General features: G+C 40.7%; 1 protein-coding gene across 2 annotated transcripts in view; it reads left to right on the forward strand.

Moving 5' to 3' along the window:
• Positions 1-23,376, forward strand: part of GLDC (glycine decarboxylase) — a 95,465-nt gene that overhangs the window by 44,924 nt on the left and 27,165 nt on the right. For both annotated transcript variants that reach the window (XM_045069852.1, XM_004778697.3), the window contains exons 12-16: positions 1,884-1,981; positions 2,708-2,792; positions 2,937-2,978; positions 4,314-4,456; positions 20,248-20,323. In XM_045069852.1, coding sequence (XP_044925787.1) covers positions 1,884-1,981; positions 2,708-2,792; positions 2,937-2,978; positions 4,314-4,456; positions 20,248-20,323 — 444 coding nt within the window. The remainder of the gene's footprint in view (positions 1-1,883; positions 1,982-2,707; positions 2,793-2,936; positions 2,979-4,313; positions 4,457-20,247; positions 20,324-23,376) is intronic.

Consider the following 23,376-nt stretch of genomic DNA (forward strand, 5'->3'; position numbering starts at 1 on the left):
TTGAACACCTAAAACCTGGCAGGTAGTATGCTAGGCCCTCAGGATGGTGGTGAATTAGACATGACTCCTGCCCCGACAGAGCTTAGAGTCTAATGGGGACTCAGACATGTGCAAGATTAAAATCCAGGTGATATGTCATACTAGGTGATGTTTGAAGATGCTCTGTGAGGAGGAGCTTCTCCCCAAGACTTGGAGAAATTGTCCTAAGCTGAGTTCTGAATGATGATGGGTGGGAGTTATCCAATCTGAGATGGCACAATTGAAGAACAAGGTGCTTGGGGCCAGAGGTGTTCCGGACACTGGGAAGAGCAACAATAAACACTTAGAGGACAAAGATTATAATGTGAACTAGGGGCAGTTCAGTGTGGCCGAGTTGGTTTCTAAAAGTTGGTTTCTAAAGTTGGTTTCTAAAGCAATGAAATAGCAGGGCCATGTGAGGAGAAAGGAATGAAGATGATAGAGAGATGGCATGGTGAGATGTTAATCACAACACTCTGCAGGACCCGTGCACAGGAAGCACTCAGTAAACACTGCTGAATGCATCAGTGGAAGGAAACGTTTCCTATACAAGTAGAAATAGGTTCCAGAGTGCTGAACAGTGCCATCCTGGTTGTGTAGGTATTGTTTAAGAGAGGACTTAAGTACCAGATCACAGTTGTAAACCATCAAAGAGATAGCACACTGTTCTTAGTTAATAAATCGGAGTGAATAAGCTGTTTTCTCCCTAGAACTCTGCATTGAATTAAACCCCAGGTTCCATACATTTAAGGAATATTTATGGAGCACCCACCAAGGGCTCTAGGTAGCTGTACTATTAGCCTGCAGCAGAATGAGGAACAAGACATGCATTTATATAATCTGGATATTAAACGCTTATCAGATATGATATGCAAACATTTCTCCCATTCTGTGGGCTATCTCTTAATTCTTGATAGTGTCCTTTGAGATGCAAAAGTTTTTAATTTTACTTGAAGTCTGCTTTATTTACTTTTTCTTTTGTTACTCATGCTTTTGATATCCTATTTGAGAAACCAAAATCCAAATCCAAGATCATGCAGATTTGTGCCTGTGTTTTCTTCTAGGAGTTTTATACTTTTGGCTTTTTAATTTAGGTCCTTAGTTCACTTTGCATTAGTTTTTGTATATGGCATTTGGTATAAGGTAAAAGGTAAGGGTCCAACTTCATTCTTTTGTATCTGGATACCCACTTTCTCAGCATTGTTTGTTGAAGGGATTATCCTCTTTCCCACTGAATGGTCTTGGCACATGTGTTTTATCAGAATTGTTCTTACAGATGAAAGCACTGACAAGGGAGAATACTTATGTGAGTGTTGTATTCATAACTTTTTAAAAAAAATTTACTTACTTGAGAGAGTGTGAACAAGAGCATGCACGGAGGTGGGAGGCAGAGAGAGAGGAAAAGAGAAGCTCAAGCAGACTCCCCACTGAAAGCGGAGCCAGAAGCAGGACCCTGAGATGGTGACCTGAGCCAAAATCAGAGTGTCTGCTTAACTGACTGAGCCACCCAGGTGCCCCCATCATAACTTTTCTGATGGCTCCCTAAAATAACTTACTAGAACTTGCTTCATTACTCAAGGAACATGCAGGAGAAGTCTTACTGGGGATGGGGAGAGGCAATAAAAATTGTGATTTTTCCTCTTTTCTGTGGCAAATGTCAATAGAACTTAAAAATGATGCTCTGGAGAATTGCCACAATTCTTGACTCCTGAAACCTGTTATCTCACCATGCCAGATGCCAGGGGGTTGGGCAGTGGTAGTAGATCTCTAGTGCTTTGTTGGGGTACATGCGGACCAGAAGCCTGGATCTCCACAGGTGGTTCCAGGCATGCTTTCCACTGATAGTCTGTGGTCTCTCCACATAGGAGCTGGTTGCTGAAAGCATGGGCGAGGAGCGGAGAGGTATTCCAGGGACTGCTTTCAAGAGAACTAGCTCTTTCCTCACACATCAAGTGTTCAACAGGTTTGTGTGGTTATGTGCATTGTGTGCTGTGGCTTGGGAGTACAATGGAGAGTGGCTGCTTAATTTGTTTTAAAGATTTATTTATTTGAGAGAAAGAGAGCAAGTGAGAGTGTGCAAGTTGGGGGAGGGGCAGAGGGAGAGCATCTCAACTGACATGGTAAATAACTGCTTTAAGTTAACTCCACTAAGCATGGAGCCCGACATGGGGCTTGATCTCACGACCTATGAGATTATGACCTGAGCCAAAACAAAGAGTGGGAGGCTTAACCAACAGAGCCATCCCGGCACCCACATGGAGTAGCGTCTGGATCTAACTATGATATGCTCGGGTTATTGTAGCTCAACTTTGGCTCTCTAATAAACCATATCCATAAGGATTCTATTCCTGATTTTGGCAAAGCCACCTCTTGGTGGCTCTGCTTCATTGGCAGTGTAACCCCTAATCCCACTTGTCAGAAAGAGAGGACTGTGGATACCCAGGAACTCAATGTACTCTTCTTCCCAACCTTCCCTCCTGCCCACAGAAGCTTCTTGTCCTACTGCATTCCCTGAGGTTCGTGGGGGTTCTGTGTCTTTCCTTTCCTCTGATGCTTTTGTTGGCATGTTGCCTATGGCTCAGTTTGATCTGTATTTTGAAGGTGGATCTGTGTGTCTTATCTTTCAGGAGGATGTGTATAGACTCTTACCTCATAATAATGCTCCAAATCATGTGTTTTGTGTTCACAGCTATCACTCAGAAACAAATATTGTGCGATACATGAAGAAATTGGAAAACAAAGACATTTCCCTTGTTCACAGTATGATTCCACTGGTAATTCTTGTCTTTATCCCTGGTCGCACCTCTTTGGATTATATCTGATATGCTGCAAGAGGGATGAAGGGGTGGCCATATGGGGAGCTCAAAGGGTCAAGAGGAAATCACTAATGTGATTCGTTTTGGATATGCTTCTTAAAGGGGTCCTGTACCATGAAGCTCAACAGCTCGTCTGAACTCGCAGTAAGTAGGATACTTCTCTTAAGAGGGAACTTAGTAGAAGCAGTGTTCTACCTTGTACATAGTTAGATAACTGGAGAAAGCTACTGGGATTGTGATTTAATAACTACCTGAATAATTCTTTACCTTGCTGTTCTTTTTTTTTTTAAGATTTTATTTATTTGTTTGAGTGAAATAGAAAAAGAGCTCGAGTGGGAGTGGGCTGGGAGGGGCAGAGGGAGGGGGGGAAGCAGGCTCCCCACTGAGCAGGGAGCCTGATGTGGGGCTCAATCCCAGGACCCTGGGATCATGACCTGAACCAAAAGCAGACGCTTAACCAACTGAGCTACCCAGGCACCCCATCTTTACCTTGCTATTCAACAATTTTAGGAGAAACCCCAATTTTTATTGCAACTTGATCATTTAAATTTGAGTAAAATTATCTGAAATTAATACTGTATGTTAATCAATTGAATTTAAGTTAAAATGATTAAATATATAATATTCATGTCTTCCTACCCCCTATTTATTTATTTGTAGATTTTATTTTTAAGTAATATCCACACTGAATGTGGGGCTTGAACTCACAGCCCTGAGACCTAAGTCAAATGTCTACTGACTAAGCCAGCCACTTGCACCTCCTATTCCCCCTTTTAAACCTGCAATGCTTTTATCAACTTGTAGTTGTTAAGCTCAGTAGAATTCAGAACGTTAAGCCTTCTTTCTAGGAATCCATTCACAGTGCCAGAAGGATAGAGGTTTTGATTTATTTCTTGTATCAACAGAAGATTTGTGTAACTTGCTCTTGTGGTTGATAAATATCTCTCCTAGGCTAGGATCCATTTTAGCAGAACTGTCTTCTTCCTTTTTTCTATAGGATTATTCTAGTATGACAAACAGATCAGACAACAAAATCATTTTATATTGTGATTGGAAGCATTTTCCCCATTTGCTTTTGTTTGTGTCTTGTTCTGCTCAGTGAAGAGAGGATAAATATATGTGCTGTTAAACCATACCGGAAACAACTCATTGGGTTTCATGGATATAAATCTATTTCAGGGACTTTTTGTTCCTGAAAAGATAAAAAAAAAAAAGTTTATATTTTTGTGTAACTTCCCTTTCTATGCCCTTCTGACCCACTTACAAAATGAAGGCAGTAAGAGTACTTACCTGGTAAGACTGTGGTGAGATTTAATGAATTAATGTGTTTAAAGTGCTTAAAACAATGCCTGGTACATAGTAAACACTCTTTGTGCTAGGTATTGCTATACTTATTATTGTCATCATTATTAAAGTTAGTATTGTTCTTACTATTACAGTTGTACATGTGCATGTGTTTTCTCCCCTGTTGCTCTTTAGCCTATCACATGGAAAGAATTTGCAAACATTCACCCATTTGTGCCTCTGGACCAAGCTCAAGGGTATCAGCAACTTTTCCAAGAGCTTGAGAAAGACTTATGTGAACTCACGGGCTATGACCGATTCTCCTTCCAGCCTAACAGGTAAGAGATTTCTTCTGTTTTTTTCAGCTACCTCTTTTGGTATAGTACCCCTCCCTCTCAAAACTTTGAGACTTGAAACAACAATTTCGTATCATTCTGAGAGTTGAGTAGACAGTTAACTCCACTTGGGTGGATGGCCAGAAGGTCAGCTAGTAGCCACATTCACATAGATGGCAAGTTAATGATGGGCTGTTGGCTGAGAGCTCAGTGGAGGATGTTGCCCTGGGCCTTGGCTCTTGTTCATGTAGACATCTCCATATGGTTGCTTGAGGCTCGTTCATCCTGGAATGATGTCTAGGTTCAAAGTGGAGTGTTCCATGATGGAAGAATGTGGAAGCTGCAAAACCCCTTAAGGCTCAGCCTTTGGAGTTTCACAGCATGACTTCCAGAGAATTCTGTCTATTAAAGCAAGTGACAGGGCTAGCCCAGTTTTAACACATAGGTGTGAATGTCCAGAGTTGTGTTTCATTGTGGGCCATCTTTGAAAACTAGTTACTATATCCATCAATGACATAACATTAGAATTAGAATCAAGTACACATGTTAACTCCTAGGAAGCAGCAGTGTCTCAATCCAGTAGGGTCAGGAGAACCTAGATCCTGGTTTGTGCTATCACTAATAACTTTGAAAGTTCCCTGCCCCCATCCTGGCCTCTTTCTTTATCTGTAAAGTAAAAACTCTGAAGAACAGTGAGGGGTTTTTTTTGTTTTTTTTTTTTTGTTTTTAAAGCAGAGGGCTCTAGCACCAGTTTTGGGGTACTTAATAAAATACAAATGTCTGTGTCCCACTGTAGCCCTCCTGATCATAATCTCCAGGAGTTAGAGGACTAAGACATCTTATTTTTAAGAAGCAAAAAAATGATTCTGATATACATCCAATTTGCAATCCCATTGGTTTGTGATCTGTCTTGAAGGGAAAAGAGAGAGAGAGAGAGATGGGTAGACACTTTTATCAGCATGAATTCACATTTCAAGTATCTTCAGAAGAGTTGTGTTTCTGTGGCTGGATTCGCCACCTTCCGCTACTCGAGTATAATAATTCTCTACCAGCAAACTCATCATTTACATCACTCAAGAGCTTTAGAAATGCAGACTTCAAGATACAAAAATCAGGGACGCCTGGGTGGCTCAGTTGGTTAAGCGGTTGCCTTCAGCTCAGGTCATGGTCCCAGCGTCCTGGGATCGAGTCCCACATCGGGCTCCTTGCTCCGTGGGGGGCCTGCTTCTCCCTCTGACTCTGCCTTCCACTCTGTCTGCCTGTGCTCGCTCTCGCTCGCTCTCTCTCTGACAAAAAAAAAAAAAAAAAAGATACAAAAATCAAGGAGCAAAAAATACATTATATGTTAATAAAAATAATTTTAAAAAGATACAAAAATGAATGCTTTTTTAAAAAGATTTATTTATTTGTACTGGGTAATAGCAGAGGGAGAATCTTCAAGCAGACTTCCCGCCGAGGGAGAAGTCTGACAGGGGGCTTGATCTCACAATCCTGAAATCATGACATGAGCCCAAACCAAGAGCTGGAGGCGTAACTAACTATACCACCCAGACACCCCCAAAATCAAATGATTTTAAAACTGAAACATTTATTGTCTCACTCTCTGAAATAGAAAGTAATTAGATCTTAGCTAAAATCAAGCCCTACCTCCTATTTGGTAACATAAGCTCTACAGCAAAGTCATGCACTTTGTAAAAACATACATCGTATAAAATACAAACCCTTTAGGAAGAGGGCATATGGCAAATGAAAGGACACAGAGCTCTTTTAGTAATAGCTTCTCAAATCCTGATTTTATAAATAGGAAGGAATGACATGCATGAAAGTCAGGCTTCATACCTTCATTAAAACATCATCAGTCAGCCCCTCTCCCTTTTCAAAGAAAGAAAAACCTGAGTGAATTATTCATCTGTGGCCAATAATACTTTAATTAAATGTTGAAAATGAAGAAACTTCGCCCTCTAGTGATGGACTATGATTACATCTTCTGTGTCCTATGGGAGAGTAATTGTTTAGGATTATTTTAACTCTTAAGTCCTTAGCTTTTGCAGCTCATTGAGGGCCCGGCTGGGGTCCTGAAAGATGGGACCTAAGGACAAGGAAGCTTGCCTTCCCTTAAAGCAATGGTTCCCAACCCTGACTGGAAATTGGGAGTCATGTGGTGAGTTTATAAAAAGATTCTGGTGTCCAGATCTCAGTCCCAGATGGAACTGTAATCTTAACAGGGAAAGACAGGGGTAAGGTAAGGGACACAGGCATGAGTGTTACTATAAAGCTTCCCAGGTGATACCAGTTTGAAGGCAAGGATAAGAACCACTGTTGTAGAAGTTTCTCTTGTTGTTTTTCTTATTATATCTCTGTCCTGCTCTCCTCACTCATATGATTGGCAGTGAGATTCAGTACCCTGTCTCAGTTTTGTAGGAGGGAAGGAGATTGCTATTAGGATGTCCTTTCTGTCAGTGATGCCCAGTGATGCCTTCTCCACCTTCACAGATCCCAGATGTAACCCTCATTTCTAAGAGCTGATTTGAAAGGAAATGAGCCATGCCCAAAGTTGAGGCTTATTGAGGGATATTTCTGGTTCTTAGCAGAGGCTGCTATGACAGATGAGGAAATGCCCTACTCTTCTTTTGGGAAAATCATGCTTCCAGAGATTAAAGTTTGGGGGAAAGAGGAAGGGATACACCATATATTCTCTATGTAAGGATTTTATTTTTATCTGGTTAGAACCCTCTTGGTTTGTTTGTGCTGGTCTTCTCTCCACAAATGAATTAGGTCTCATTATATTCTAAGTATTATACTTAGTCTACCCACAGGGCTAACTATTTATTGGTTAATTCATCAATTATTTACTGCTGGCTATTGACCACTCCAATCCAAGGTATTGATATAGCCTTCATATTTATTGTAAGAAGAAATATAAGTTTTCATGGATAATCTGTATTGAGGGAGAATTTACTATATTGTTTCAGCCACTGAAACTATATGTCTAAAATATGGGGTGCAGTCGTAATTATCATCAGGAGACTCTTTCTTGGTGTTTTCATTTATACCTAATTGGAGTTGGTCAGTATATCTGTAGGGTTCTAGAGGCTAGTCACTGAAAAGTTTTCCATCTAAACTTTCTTTTCCTTTTTGATTTGATGATTTTTATGATATAAATATGATATATCATATTTATATTTATTATGGCAAAATTTTTAAGAATTAAAATTTTTGCCATAGGATTAGATATTGCCATAGGATTAGAATATTTTGCAACTCTAAAATTTTTTATTGTGATAAAATGCACATGACATGAAAATTTAGCATTTTGACCATTTTTTAAAAGAATTTATTTATTTATTTATTTATTTATTTATTTATTTATTTGACAGAGATCACAAGTAGGCAGAGAGGCAGGCAGAGAGAGAGGAGGAAGCAGGCTCCCTGCTGAGCAGAGAGCCTGACACGGGACTCGATCCCAGGACCCTGAGATCCTGACCAGAGCCAAAGGCAGAGGCTCAACCCACTGAGCCACCCAGGTGCCCCATTTTAACCATTTTTAAGAGTACAGTTCAATAGCATGAATTCACATTGTTTTGCAACCATCAGCACCATCCATCTCTAGAACTTTATCTTCCCAAATCAAAGCTCTGTATCAGTTAAACAACAACTCCTCATTTCTGTCTTACCTCAACCTCTGGCACCCATGATTTTATTAAGTTGACTACTAGGTATGTCATGTAGGTGGAACTATATAATATTTGTTTTTTTGTATCTGGTTTATTTCATAATATCTTTATCCATGTTGTAGCATATGTCAGCATTTCCTTTTTAAGGCTGAATAATATTTCCCTGTATGTGTGGCCCCACATTTTGCCTATCTCTGCCCATTGATGGACATTGGGTTCTTTCCACCTTTTCTTTTCTTTCTTTCTTTTTTTTTTTTTAAAGATTTTTATTTATTTATTTGACAGAGAGAGATCACAAGCAGGCATAGAGGCAGGCAGAGAGAGAGAGAGGAGGAAGCAGGCTCCCCGCTGAGCAGAGAGCCCCATGTGGGACTCGATCCCAGGACCCTGAGATCATGACCTGAGCCAAAGGCAGCGGCCCAACCCACTGAGCCACCCAGGTGCCCGGGTTCTTTCCACTTTTTAGCTGTTGTGAATAATGTTACCATGAAAATTGGTATACAAATACCTGAGTCCCTGGTTTTAATTCTTTTGGGTATATACTCAGATGTTTTTTTTGAGGCATGGCCATACTGATTTATATATTAATGCATAGGTGTAGGTGGGAAGAGGTATATGAAAAGAAGGACAGATAGTTTTCTTAAGGTGGTAGAACTTCAGTGCTTTTTGTCCTTATGCTTTTTAATTTTTTTTATCTTGGTTTTCCCCTTCCCTTTCCTTACGCTTTTCTAGATTACTAAAAACTTCTTTAACCATGATAAATGTTAGTATATAATCTAAAAAGAAGTTAATTTTATTGTGGGGAGCATGCATACTATGAAATAATTAAACACAATGTAAGTTGCTTACAGATTCATTTCTACCCTGGGTCTTCTGATCTCAGAGCATTTCTCTGTCAGCTGATGGTGTGATAAAGCTGGCTTTGACACCTGCCCTGGGTTTCCTTACAAACCATATACTACCTCAGTCTTAGCGGCAACATAGTACTCAAACATAAAGTGAGAAAGTCTTGCAACAAGGGCATAGGTAACAAGCTCCGAAGAACAGAATGAAATTTAACACCAAGTGGACTCGTAACACAGCTCTCTGGTTCTAAGACGATTGTGTAGGAGAACAGTTTTCAGGCATGAACCTGAGTGTCCTGCATGTGGTCCTGACTGCTCTGCCTCATCTCTGCTGCTGGGCCCTTCCGATCTGATCCAGTAGAGTTCTACATTACGCTCACAGACGGCTTTTGGTCTTTCCATAATAGTGCCTGCCTAGGTATATACTGCCATAGGACCTTTCCCTTCAGTGGATTTTTTTTTTTCCTGAAAGGGAATTCTGGGTTAACACCCAGAAAATGTGAGACCTCCAAAGGGCTTCCTCCTTAGACATAATGTAGGTTTCTTCTCCCAGCAATAACATGCTGTTATTGATCTGACTAAAGCTTAATTGAGGAATGGCTGATGATTATGGTTGATAAAGGATTTTATTATGATCAACTGTGGCATGAAATCTTTAACTCATATGGCTAAACTTTTACTTGCTCCATTTCCTGGGACTGTTAGATTCCCAAGGTGTTTAAGACTTGAAACAAAAATGTTAAGAAGCTTGTCCCCATTTCTTGTATTTATTGCTCCACCCACAAACATGGAGAGCATTTCCAGTTTGGTGAAGAAAGTAACCAAATCAAATTTTATTGTCTTTCCATGTTCTACTGTGCCCAGCATGGCTTGCTTTGGCTTTTCCCCCCAAAACACTGTGACACACTTAAAATCATTCAGCAGCACACAGATACACTCCAGAAATTGCTGGGTTAGAGTTACAATGTAATGTTTAAGGCAGACAGAAACAGTAATTAACACCTTTCACTGGTATCTAAAGTGAAAGACAAACCAGGATTATTATTAGCTCCCTTGGTTTATAATAAGAGTAAGGAAGTTGTTTTCATCTTTAAAAACAGCAAACTATGATCATGAATATAGAGCTGTCAGTTTCCCAGAATCTCCACCTGAAAGGTTCTTAAACAGAGGTGTAAACAGAATATTCTATGGATCTCAAACTTTATTGTGTGGGAGAATCACCTATGGGGCTTGTTAAATTGCTAAACTTCTCTGTCAGAGTTGCTGATTCAGTAAGGCTGGATTGGGGCCTAAGAAATTACATTTCTAGCAAATTTCTGGATGATGATAATATGCTGGTTGGCCACCATACTGTGAAAAACACTGGGGTTGGAGGCATTCACAGTCCTGGCTGCTTATTAGAATTAGTTGGAGAGCCTGTGAAGAATTCTGATGCTCTCCCTACTCCTCAAACTTGTATCAGAAGCTCCTGGGGCAGGGGGCGGGGGGTATTCAGGAGTCATGGTTTTTTAATACCCGACCCAGGTGATTCTAATGTGTGTCATTGTTTTGGAGAGTGTGTTGCCCTGAACAAACACCAAAGAGGTAAACTTAGATTAGTTAGTTAGAATATCTTCCAGTGGTCTGAACTTTGAAAGTGCCCTTTGAAGACTAAATCACAACCATCATGTGCCTATCAGGAGATAGAGCAAGGAGAATCAAACACCTGATATAGTTGCTACCTCCCACAACCCCATCCTTGAGCTCATGACTGATGTCACTGATAGCTCTTAACAGGGCTCATACCATTGATAATCTCTGATCATACTTTCCACGGAGGCTGGTGCAGCTCCACAACCTCCCTCTCAGAGAACTCTGGGAGGCTAGATAGCAGAGACCCTCCTCTGGTTAGAGACTGATTTCCCAGAATTCCAGGAAGAAGAGAACGGTAAAGGATGAAGAGAGGCATCTTGGGGTGCGTGGGTGTCTCAGTCCGTAAGCATCTGCCTTCAGCTCAGGTCATGATCCTGGGATCCTGGGATCAAGCCCTACATCAGGCTTCCATCTCAGCGGGAAGCCTGCTTCTCTGTCTCCCACTGCCCTTGTTTGTATTCCCTCTCTCACTGTCTCTCTCTGTGTCAAATAAATTAAAAATCTTAGCAAAAAAAAAAAAAAAAAAAAAAAGAAAGAGCACCATCTTTGAGGACATAGAACACAGTAAGGAGAAGATCTCCCCTTCCCCAATTTCCTTAACTCTCAAAAGTATATTTTGATTTTTGCCATTTGTAGGGTTTGGAGCAATGGTTCTCACACTTGGTCACACCCACAAGATTTTTTTTTTCCTAAAGATTTTATTTATTTGTCAGAGCACAACCAGGCAGAGTGGCAGGTAAAGCAGGCTTAGGGAGAAACAGGCTCTCCGATGAGTGAGGAGCCCGATGCTGGACTTGATCCCAGGACCCTAGGATCATGACCTGGGCCATAGGCAGCTGCTGAACCAACTGAGCCACCCAGTGTCCCCCGACAGGATATTCTGATTCAGTACTTGAGAACTTGAATTTCTACCAGGTTCAGGCGAGGCTGATGCTTTGTTTAGGAACTTAAGTTTGAGAACCTCTGCTTTAAGGTACTCTTCAGATATCAGAATGGTTAGAGCAGCTGGATCTATTCAGATGTTTCTTGACCATAATTTGAAGGTTAAGTATAGAATTCAGTTTATGTCAAATTAGATACAAATTGGTAAGACCATTCCAGAATGATCTTTTGAGAGGTTTTTATTAAATCCTCATTGGAAAGGAGATCCAGGCAGTTTTGGGGTTCTTGAGGTAAGCAACAGCATTAGACTGTTAAATCCTATTGCTTCCAAAGTACATGTATTGGAAAAGTGTCAGTTAACCCTGTTTATTCCATTCACAAGATAGGAATCAGTGCCATTTTTTTTTTTTAACCTTATTTTCTTGGGAGTGTGTGATGATGTTGCCATGGATTGAAACTGGGATCAGTTTCACCAAGTCAGTTCCTTAGCTAATGTTTCACTGGGATCACTTAGTCACTTCCTGAGCACTTGATCGTGGTATTTTTAAAATAAAAAAGTTTTTGGATGAGAGGAGTTTGACATCAAAATGCTCAACATCAAAACATACATCACAAGAAATCATTAATTGGGTTTCCTTCTGGAGAGTGAGACTGGTAAAATAGGAGGGGGTTGTTTGTTTTACTGATACATATTTTTAAATCACATGAATGCATGATTTTATAATAATATAATATAATATAATATATAGTAACATAATATAATTTAAACTTAAATCCACCTATGAATTAGGTGGCAAGACCCAAGGGAGACTGGCAGCAGAGATCAAGGTTATTCCAGGGGAAGAGTCACCACTACCACTGGAAAATCTGTGACTGTCCCATTCCTTGGGTCACTCTTTCCAGATTGATGAAGTCCCAGGCTACTGGAGTATCCTATGGTTGGGAGTGGGTCTTGTGTCTAGCACTTTGTTAATGATTGGGAATGTCTGGTCCCTTCCTGCTTCTACAGGTAGCTTTAGGACTCTGCCTTTTTCCTAGGCTCACACAAAATGGGAAATTCCCCTAATTAGTAAGGGGACTAAAAGACTTTGCATTCCCACATACACATAAAAACAGCAACAATGAATACCCAGTGAATCTCCAGCATCCTAATGGAAACCTTTCTTAGTATTTTTTTTTTTTGAGATATTTGTCAGACAAAGGGGCGTGGGGAATACACAAGCAAAGGGAGAGGGAGAGGCAGGCTCCCCGCTGAACAAGGAACCAGATGTAGCTCTGGTAGGATCATGACCTGAGCAAAGGCAGATGCTTAACCAACTGAGCCATCTAGGTAACCCTTCTTTAGGATTTCTAAGCACATTTCTGTGTTTGATCATCACAGCACCATTTTATACTTGGGCTGTCTTTGATATCCTTACTGTTTATTTGATAAATAGTTTGCAGATATTTTCTCCCACTTTGTAGCTTGTCTTTTTGCCATTTTAACAGGGTCTTTTGCAGAGCAAAAGTAATTACGGTGAAGTGTAATTTATCAATTTTCCTTTTGTGAATTGTGCTTTTGGTTTCAAGTCTGAGAACTCTTGTTTAGTCCTAGATCCCAAAGATTTTTTTATTTATTTCTAAAAGTTTTATAGCTTTATATTTTACACGTAAATCCATGATCCAATTGAGATGATTTTTGTATAATGGTAAAAGTCTTACGTTGAGGGGTGCCTGGGTGGCTCAGTGGGTTAAAGCCTCTGCCTTCGGCTCAGGTCATGATCCCAGGGTCCTGGGATCGAGCCCCACATCAGGCTTTCTGCTCTGCAGGAAGCCTGCTTCCTCCTCTCTCTCTCTCTGCCGCCTCTCTGTCTACTTGTGATCTCTCTCTCTCTCTGTCAAATAAATAAATAAATAATCTTAAAAAAAAAGAAAAAGTCTTAGGTTGACCTACATATATCTAACTGCTCTAGCACTATTTGTTGAAAAGGCTACTGTTTCTCCACTGCATTGCTTTTGCATCTTTGTAAAAAAAAAAAATCAGTTTGGTTTATTTTTTGTGAGTTGATTTCTGGTTTCTGTATTCTAATCCATTAACTACATGTCTGTTCCTCCCCCAGTAATACACAATCTTGATTCCTGTAGGTATATAATAAGTCTTGACATCAGATAGACTGATTCCTCCCACTTTCTTCTTTTTCAAAGTGTAGCTATTCTAGTTACATTGCCTGCATATAAATTCTTGAATAAACGTTTATATCTATAGAAATTTTATTTTCTTTTTTTAAAGATTTTTTACTTTATTTATTTGACAGAGAGACATCACAAGTAGGCAGAGAGGCAGGCAGAGAGAGAGAGAGGAGGAAGCAGGCTCCCTGCTGAGCAGAGAACCCGATGCAGGACCCGATCCCAGGACCCTGAGATCATGACCTGAGTCAAAGGCAGCGGCTTAACCCACTGAGCCACCCAGGCGCCCAGAAATCTTATTTTTTTAATAATGATAATATATTTTAGCTTCCAGATGTTAACAGTGCATACTGTGAGCTAGATGCTAGTTGTTAGATATAGATAAAGGGAAACAATTCACTTCATATTTAAATGTATAATTTATCATTCATAAAAGAATGATTTCTCATGAAGAATGTCTTTTTAAATGTAATAGTTAAAAAAATACCAAAAGAAATTTATCAGGAAATTTAAATATTATTAAAAATAAAATAGGTCCAAGGCACCTGGGTGGCTCAGATGGTTAAGCCTCCAGCTTTTGGTTTCAGCTTAGCTCATGATCACAGGGTCATGAGATTGAGCCCCATGTCAGGCTCTGTGCTCACTGAGAAGTCTGCTTGAGATTCTCTCCCCTGCCCCCTCCTACTTTCTCTCTTTCTTTCAAATAAATCTTTTTTTTTTCTTTTTAAAAAGATTTCATCTATTTACTTGAGACAGAGAGCACAAGCAGAGAGAGCTGCAGGCAGAGGGAGAAGCAGGCTCCCTTCTGAGCAGGAAGCCCAATGTATAACTCAATCCCAGGTTTCTGGACCATGACCTGAGCTGAAGGCAGATGCTTACCTGACTAAGCTACCCAAGAGTTCCAATAACTAAATCTTAAATAAATAAATAAATAAATAAATAAATAAATAGGCCTACTGACCTATAAACAGCATAGAAGAGAACTTCTCTTAAGTCACACACAAACTTCTCTTAAGGCCACACACACTGTGGCCATCAGTGTGCAAAAAATAATAATGGGGATAAAAACAGAAAATCATTTCTGTAAGAATATCTAGAGAAAATTAAGATAGGAACAGATCTGGTAAATCTAGGTACTCAATAATTGAAAAAAAAAATATGAATCTTAAATTACTGACACCGAATTTTAAAATGGTAGAATCCATAACAGATCATTTTCTTGAGGGCACATTTTTAGCTGCTTTTGATTAGTAGAAATACAGTATCCTCCTAGAGAACATAAATACTGTTTTCTTAGTACAGTTGCAGTATAATTCAGTAAGACTTTTGGTGACTACTGGGGTTACCTTAAATCGTGAATTATCATATTCTGTAGTCTTATAAAATGTGTTCTATGTATAAATATAAAAACCATGAAACATTTCTTTTAAAAATAGCAGTTTAGGGGCGCCTGGGTGGCTCAGTGGGTTAAAGCCTCTGCTTTCGGCTCAGGTCATGATCCCAGGGTTCTGGGATCGAGCCCCACATCGGGCTCTCTGCTCAGCGAGGAGCCTGCTTCCTCCTCTCTCTTCTGCCTGCCTTTCAGCCTACTTGTGATCTCTGCCTATCAAATAAATAAATACATCTTTAAAAAAATACAATAAAAAAATAAAAATAGCAGTTTAGGGGTGCCTGGGTGGCTCAGTGGGTTAAGCCTCTGCCTTCAGCTCAGGTCATGATCTCAGGGCCCTGGGATTGAGCCCCGCATCGGGCTCTCTGCTCAGCAGGGGGCCTGCATCCTCCTATTTCTCTCTCTGCCTACTTGTAATTTCTGTCTGACAAACAAATAAATAAAATCTTTAAAAATAGCAGCTTTAATAATGTCTCTAAATATTCCAAAGCAACGAACTCCTGAGGAATTTCTGTGGTGTCTGTAATGTCAGCCACCATATTCTTTAAGCAGATTGAGGAGTTTTTTTCATGACTTGTCAAAGATTACTTCTGTAATCAGTGATAAATATACACAGTAACTGACCAAAATTCCTTCTTTACAGGATGCAGTTCATTCATAATCTTAATCCATCATTAGTTCTGTGCTTAGGAAGTGCTCAGCTTTCCACCTGTGACCACTGGCCATGCATGTTTCACATAGTCTATAAGAGCACGCTATGTTTCTTCATCATATATAGACAAATCATTTGCTGTCATGTTTCTAACATCTAGCAGAAGTCTCTAACTTTCCCTTGGGATTGATCTTGTTTAAGGGTCCAATAAAAATTTGTTCCAATATCTAAAAATGTAACCCTTCCAGATATAACTAAGCTGTAGTATTTCTAAATTCCAACCTTTTGCCCAGGGTTTTTAGCAAAGGTAAAGGTAAACTGATAAAAATCTTTGACATTTATTGTGTCCTTAAGCTCTTGTGTAGTCTTGGCAAAAGAGCTGAACTATCACCCTGGCCCTATCGTGTCATCTTCAGATTCCCCACCCCCTTCCCCTTTATGATAAATTCACATTGAGTAGCTGCCTGAAATTGTCTTGAGGATGCTGCACTGATACTAATAGAGTCCATGTTAAATCATTAAAAAACTGTGGAATTCAATCAACTCCATCTTATTTTCTCCTTGTGGGACTTCTAGTCTATAGAGTGAGTCTGGGTTTTGCAGGAAGTCATCTGCTAGATTTCACTCATTCTGTATTAAGCAGTATAATATGTAGCAGTTCTTTCATCAGCCTGAATAAATGCAATGACTGAAGGACCTTGTTTTTCTTTCTTTCTTTTTTTTTTTTTTTATTTACTTGACAGACAGAGATCACAAGTAGGCAGAGAGGCAGGCAGAGAGAGAGGAAGGAAAGCAGGCTCCCTGCTGAGCTGAGAGCCCGATGCAGGGCTCCCAGAAGAACCCTGGGATCATGACCTGAGCTGAAAGCAGAGGCTTAACCCATTGAGCCAACCAGGCGCCCCAGGACTTTGTTTTTCTAAGACAGTTTATGCCTATGCTCACTTGGCTCACTTTTCTAAGACAGTTTGAGCCGGTGATCTGTGGGTCTGAGGTTCCCCACCCACTGCTGTCCTCCTTTCTGTTGCCAGCTCTGCAGGTCCAAGCCACCAATGACTTCCAATTTAAAAGATGTCAGAAAACCGCTATCCTTGCTGCTACTCCCCATGCAGTTTTCTGATACACTTTCAATATGGGTTTTGGAGCCAAGCCGTTACTTTTCATAATACTTTTCCACCAACAGGTGGCACTAATAGCTCCTACTTTCTTTTTCTTCTTCTTCTTTTTTTTTTTTTTAAATTCCCCTTACTTTAATAGAACCGCAGTAATAAGGTTTATGTGGCCTTTAGAACATATATTTTGCATTTTTTGAGTTGCTGCATCCAGCATTTTTTTTTTTTTAAGATTTTACCTATTCATTCGACAGAGAGAGAGATCACAAGTAGGCAGAGAGGCAGACAGAGAAGAAGGGAAGCAGGCTCCTTGCTGAGCAGAGAGCCCAATGCGGGGCTCGATCCCAGGACCCTGGGACCATGACCTGAGCCGAAGGCAGAGGCTTCAACCCACTGAGCCACCCAGGCGCCCCTGCATCCAGCATTTATGATGAAGTCTTTAGCATATTTCCTTTCTCTTAGATTGCCAGCTCATAGTTCCAGTCTCTTTCATTCTTGGTCTGAATACTTTGGCTCTACAACAAAACAAGATGAACAGAAGTTGTGAGAAAAACACATGGCCATTTGTTGAGGCCCCTTTCCATGGAAGAAAGGATGACAGTGTTGACTGCCTAGGCTGGAGATGGGAACTCAATTTTGAACAAATTTATTCAGCATTTATTGCAGAGCTACTCCATGCAGAGTACTAGTAGTTCTATGTATTCTGAGACCCAGATCCTACTCTCAAAGTTTACACTCTGAGACAAGACAGGCACACAAAATAAATGTGAGCTCTATAACCATTTTCAATGTACAGCACATGTATAGGATTGTATTAACAGAAGAGTGAGCAAAATACTCTGAGTGCATATGGGTGCAATTTATTATCCCTATTTTAAAGATGAGAATACAGAGGCACATAGAGGCTAAATAATTAGGGGTGTGGGTGGTTTGCTGAAGCATATTCATTTTTCTGCTCCCAAAATAAAAACATTGTGTGAACTACAACTATTTTTCCAAAGCCAGGAAAGTGGAAGGCTGGCGTCTGCCTCCCTCCCTAGAAGCAAGCAGAGCCGAGTTTTTATTAAAACTAAGCAATGAGGAGCTGGGTGCCCCAGTCTTACAGGGACAGGTGTTCTTTTACGTTAGTTAAACCTCCTCATTCTATCACTTCTATGAAGGAAAACCATAACTCTGACTCCTTTGGGAAGCACAGCATACTCTAAGGAGTAGCACAGCTTACCCAGGAATCATGAGCCTCCTTGAGAGGCCAAGTGGTATGAAATGTAAAATCTGCCACTATGGGCCATTGGGCATGTAATACTCAGACCTCAGTTTCTTGTCATGCAAAATAGGAGCAATGGTACCTACTTCATGGGAGTATTGGGACGATTAAATAAGATGATGAAAAATGCTTGGTGGCAACCACCACAAGGGCTACCATTTCCCAGTGCTTCCTTTGTGCACTCTGCCTGATAACTAGGACATGCTTGGTTAATGGAGCAGTTTATACTTATTACCGTTACTTAGTTCATCTCCTCGATTTTAATTGCTCTGCAAATCACCACTTCCCTTCACTTCCTCCAGCTACACTCCAGGCCTTTCACCCCAGATGCTTCCCTGTTCTATGTCCTCCCCTAAGTCCTCAATTCTTCTGTCTCCTGACACCAGATGATCAGTGTTCCACAATAGTTTGCAAACGTTTCAAATCCAACTAGTTCGATCCTTGTGTTCTCTTGAAAAATATTCCAGTACTCAAAATTTTAGCTTTTGGTTTATAAATAAAAGTTAATCTAGTTTGTCCTTAAGCCTTGTGTTTTTAGAGTATGATCTCAATATTGTGGGGTGATTAGAAAGGATGAATGCCAAAGCCACTTGGCTTTCTACAGAGTTAAAGAATGATATAATTTTGCAAAATAGAGGAAATACGCATTTGAATGGGATTTAAAAACCTATTACTCACTTCCCTTTCTTTCCTGCAGAGATTACTGAGAACATTAAGTAACAGTTTATGATTGAATCAGCATCACTCACTGGACTGTTAGTCATTAAGTGTGCTCCGAAAGTAGTGCCTTCCAGGACTGCTTAGTTGGGTATGGCCAGCCTAGCAACCTCATGGATGAGGGGCCTGGGAAAGACTAAAGGGAATGCTGAAACATTCAAAGTGCATAGTTCCTTTGGGGTAATCTGATCACTGGCTAAAAATGCTGTGGTATTGAGAAATTGTGGTTTTAGGTGTAATACTTGTAGTTACCTATATATATTTTTGAAGATTTTGTTTTATTTTTATTCTTTATTTATTTTTATTTTTTAAAGCTTTTATTTATTTGACAGAGAGAGAGAGAAAGAGAGAATGAGCACATAAGCAGGGAGAGTGGCAGGCAGAGGGAGAGGAAGAAGCAAGCTCCCTACTGAGCGGGAAGCCTGATGCAGGGCTGGATGCCAGGACCCTGGGATCAATGACCTGAACTGAAGGCAGACACTTAACTGACTGACACTGACTGACCCAGCCACCCTATTATTTTAATTTTTTTATTTAAATTCAATTAATTAACATATAGTATATTACTAGTTTCAGAGGTAGAGGTCAGTAATTTATCAGTCTTATATAATTCATTACATTACATGCCCTTCTTTATTTTAGAGAGAAAGCGAGAGAGAGAGAGAGAGAGAGAGAGCGAGCATACATGTGGAGGGGAGAGACAGAATGAGAGGGAGAGAGAAACCCAAGCAGACGCTATGCTGAGCATGAAGCCCAATGGCGGGTTTGCTCTTACAACCCTGAGATGAGACCTGAGCTGAAACCAAGAGTTGGATGCCCAGCTGACTATGCTACCCAGATGCCTCTGTAACTGTATTTTAAAAAACAGTTGTTATCTTTGAAAGATAAACAGTGAAATTTGAATTGATAAAATGATACGATGCTTGTATTTTGCCTCAAAATAACATGGTTCACAGTGCCTGGCTGGCTTAGTCCATAGCAAGGAACTCTTGATCTCAGGATTGTGAGTTCAAGCCCAGTGTTGGGCATGGAGCCTACTTAAATAATAATCTAGTTCAGAGTAAGGGGGGTAGTGAGGGATATGGTTGGAAAAAGATTGACTGTATCTGAGAATTGTTAAAGCTGGGTGATATGTACATGGCAGTTCCTTATATTCTTCTATTTTTGTATAATTTTGAAATTTTCTATGATAAATGAAATCTTAGGTGCATGGTCCCAAGCAGGGCTTGAAAGGATCATCTCTGAGTAGCAGTGGGTAAGCTTTAGAACAAAGACCAAGACCCATTCTATGGTTGTTCAAGAACTTTTAGGCTGGTGCAGCGATCCTCGGTGAACTTTCAATGGTGTTGGGTAATGTCTTTAGGTCGCATGTTGGTGAACATGCCACCCATGCCCAGTGATTATTGAATGAGTAAATGAAAACAAAGAGGCCCAAAGCCCTGACCCTCTTCTTATCTTTGCAGCGGAGCCCAGGGGGAGTATGCTGGGCTGGCCACTATCCGAGCTTACTTCGATGGGAAAGGAGAGGGACACAGGACCGTGAGTATGGACAAAGTGGTGGTTGCTTAACACCGGGTGGCAGTGGGTCCAACTCTCAGCATCCTCTTTGTTCTGTGGTACACTCCCTCTGAACCTTCTTGTAAGCAGCTAGGGAACATACAATCAAGGAACAGATTTCTTTGAACTGGCCATTACGGTCCTTACCCCAGGATATTTCACGGGACCATTTTAAGGGAAAACATTTGGAATAAAGGTTTTTGCTCAAACCCAGTGTGTAAAAGTCAGCCAGTTTTTAGATTCTTCATTGCAAAATATAGGCAACTAACTAGTCATAAACAATCTTCTCATTTTAATAAAACCAGAAATGGACTGAGATTGGGCCACCATCTACTATACCCCACTTACTTGGGTAGCCAGAACAAGCCTGACACCCTTTTCTCTAACTCTCCTGGAAGCAAAGGAAGGAAAAGACAGGAATGTTACAATTCCAGGTCTTAGGCCTGGACAAAGAGCAGAGACCAACCTTTAATTGTTCTGTAACTCCTACTGTGACTAGGCACAATTCTGCTTTCTGTATTAAAAAAAAAAATTTTTATTAAGGGGTACCTGGTTGGCTCAGTTGATGGAGCATGTGACTCTTTTTTTTTTTTAAGGATTTTATTTATTTATTTGACAGAGACAGAGGGGAACACAAGCAGGGGGAGTGGGAGAGGGAGAAGCAGACTTCCCACTGAGCAGGGAGCCCAATGCAGGGCTTGATCCCAGGACCCTGGGACCATGACCCGAGCCAAAGGCAAATGCTTAACTGACTGAGCTACCCCTGTGCCTCGGACCATGTGACTCTTAATCTCAGAGTTGTGAGTTCGAGCCCCACGTTGGATGTAGACATTGCTTAAAAAAGTATGGGGAGAGGGAGAGAGAATCCTGAACAGGTTCCATGTCCAGCACAGAACCCAACATGGAACTCGATCCCATGACCCCAAGATCATGAACTGAACCGAAATTTAACTGACCGACCCACCCAAGCACCCCATAAATAAATTTTTAATTAAGTATTTACTGAATAAGTAAATTCCCTATTGAGAATTGTCATTTCTAAGCAGCAGAAGAAGACATGGAGCAGAATTCATGGTTCTGCTTCAGTTTTTGCTTTGAGTATGAGAGTCTAGTCTCTAGGGTCCAGATTGCTCTTAGAGCCTGTATAGGGACTGGCAGAGGTGCTAGAGGGCTTGACTGGACTCCACTAATGCCCAGAGGCAGTGCTTGTAGCAGTTATCTGAACTTTGCTTCCAAGTGTGGTAAAAGGAACTGTGTTTTAGGGAGGTCTTCATTTTGATGATGACCAGCACTAAGCTAGAACTTCCACTGAGTTGTAAACATGGGCTGTCCACATGAGCTGTAAACTGAGCTCCCTCTTAGAGGGAGCAATGGGTAGGGGTTGGGAGCAGGACAAAAGTGACTGCCCATCTCAGGAGAGTTAGAGAAAAGGGTGCCAGGCTTATTCTGGCTGCCCAAGTAAGTGGGATACCGTAGGTAGTGGCCCAATCTCAGCCCATTTCTGTTTTTATTAAAACTAGATTATTCATGGCTAGTTGCCTGTATTTTGCAATGAAGGTTCTAAAAAGCGTTTCACCTCTCCTTCAAAAAAGGAGGGAAGAAAGAACATTTTCTTTATCCTGATTTGTTTATCCTGATTCCACAGATGTGTTTTCCCAGGCCTTTACCCTAGTTGGGCAGTAAGTAGAACTGATTTTTAAAGAATTTTGAAAAAGAGGACGTTCATTAATTGAGTAATTATTCAATACTGGCCATATACAAGGTACTGTGTGTACCAGTCCAGAGTTACATCAAGTCATAACTCAGATAGACATAGTCCAGTTTGGTTTTTTTCACTTGGGTTCTCTAGTGGTTTTGAATTCTCTCATTTTCTTTTTTTCTTCCTTTAAAAAGATTTTATTTATTTGACAAGGAGGGAGAGAGCATAATCAGGGGGAGGGGGACAGGGAGAAGCAGGGACTGATGTGGGACTCAATCCAAGACCCTGGGACAGCAAACGCTTAACCTACTGAGCCACCCAGGTACCCTGAATTCTTTAATTTTCTAAGCAAGGGTTAGTTTAGAACTACTATTATTCTTTAGCATCATAAAGGAAATACTGAAGCTCCTGTTGTTCAGGGAAAGGATGCCATGTGACTGACATTAAAAGTCCCCCATCTGTTTTTCCTCTGTGGCTTCCTCAGACAGAGATAGCCACTAGAACTCCCCCTTGTTAAACTTTTCAATCACAAGATATCTGGGAATCCTGGAAAGGGATCCATTCGTCCAGTGTGACCACGTTGCCTCCTTTGTCTCACCCCCCTCCTTCCCAGAGGCTTTATAGAGAGGCCTCAGAGATCTACACTCTGGTGCTTATGGAAGGCAAGCGATGAGCCTACCTTCTAATAACTAAGAGCCAGCTAACATACACTTTCTGTCTACTTCGTGATGCTTCCCACCCCTCGTTGTTTCCTAGTTCTCCAGTGTGACACCAGGAAGAATCTGTGAATGTTCCGGAGTTGGGGACCAAACCAGAAAGGTCAAGGAGAAAGGATGGAAGAACTTCTGATTGCCCCTGGGCAGAGATCTTAGACTCATAGATTTCTTTCTTGTGCTTTCCTCTCTATGTATTTTTCAGTCCTTCCTTCTCTCTCTGTCCTGTGTGTGACATTTCTTCTCTCACCATTGTCTACACTATTATCACCCTGTGTCCTTGTTCCATTCTGAAAGACAGAGGGGAGCTAGGTGCAGCAGTTTGGGGAGGGCTCTGGGAGGGAGAGGCAGGGAAGGCCACTCAGAACTTATAGAAATATAGAAGTCTTAAGTTTGGAAATGTTAACATCCTTTCTAGATTAAAGATTTTAATTAAAGCCAATGTTTCCAGTTGGAAAAGAAGAAAATGACTTACTGCTCAAATAATCAAGGATTTTTCCACATCAGAGAAATCCAAGGCAGCTGCTACTGCACGATAGACTCTAATGGAATCCAGTAAAATATATCCTTCTTTTTGAAAAGGAGTATGGGGAAATCATGTGCCTCAGAACCTCCCAGGTTCC

This window comes from Mustela putorius, unplaced genomic scaffold (assembly GCF_011764305.1).
Source record: "Mustela putorius furo isolate JIRA1106 unplaced genomic scaffold, ASM1176430v1.1 tig00003944_pilon_pilon_pilon, whole genome shotgun sequence".
NCBI lineage: Eukaryota > Metazoa > Chordata > Mammalia > Carnivora > Mustelidae > Mustela > Mustela putorius.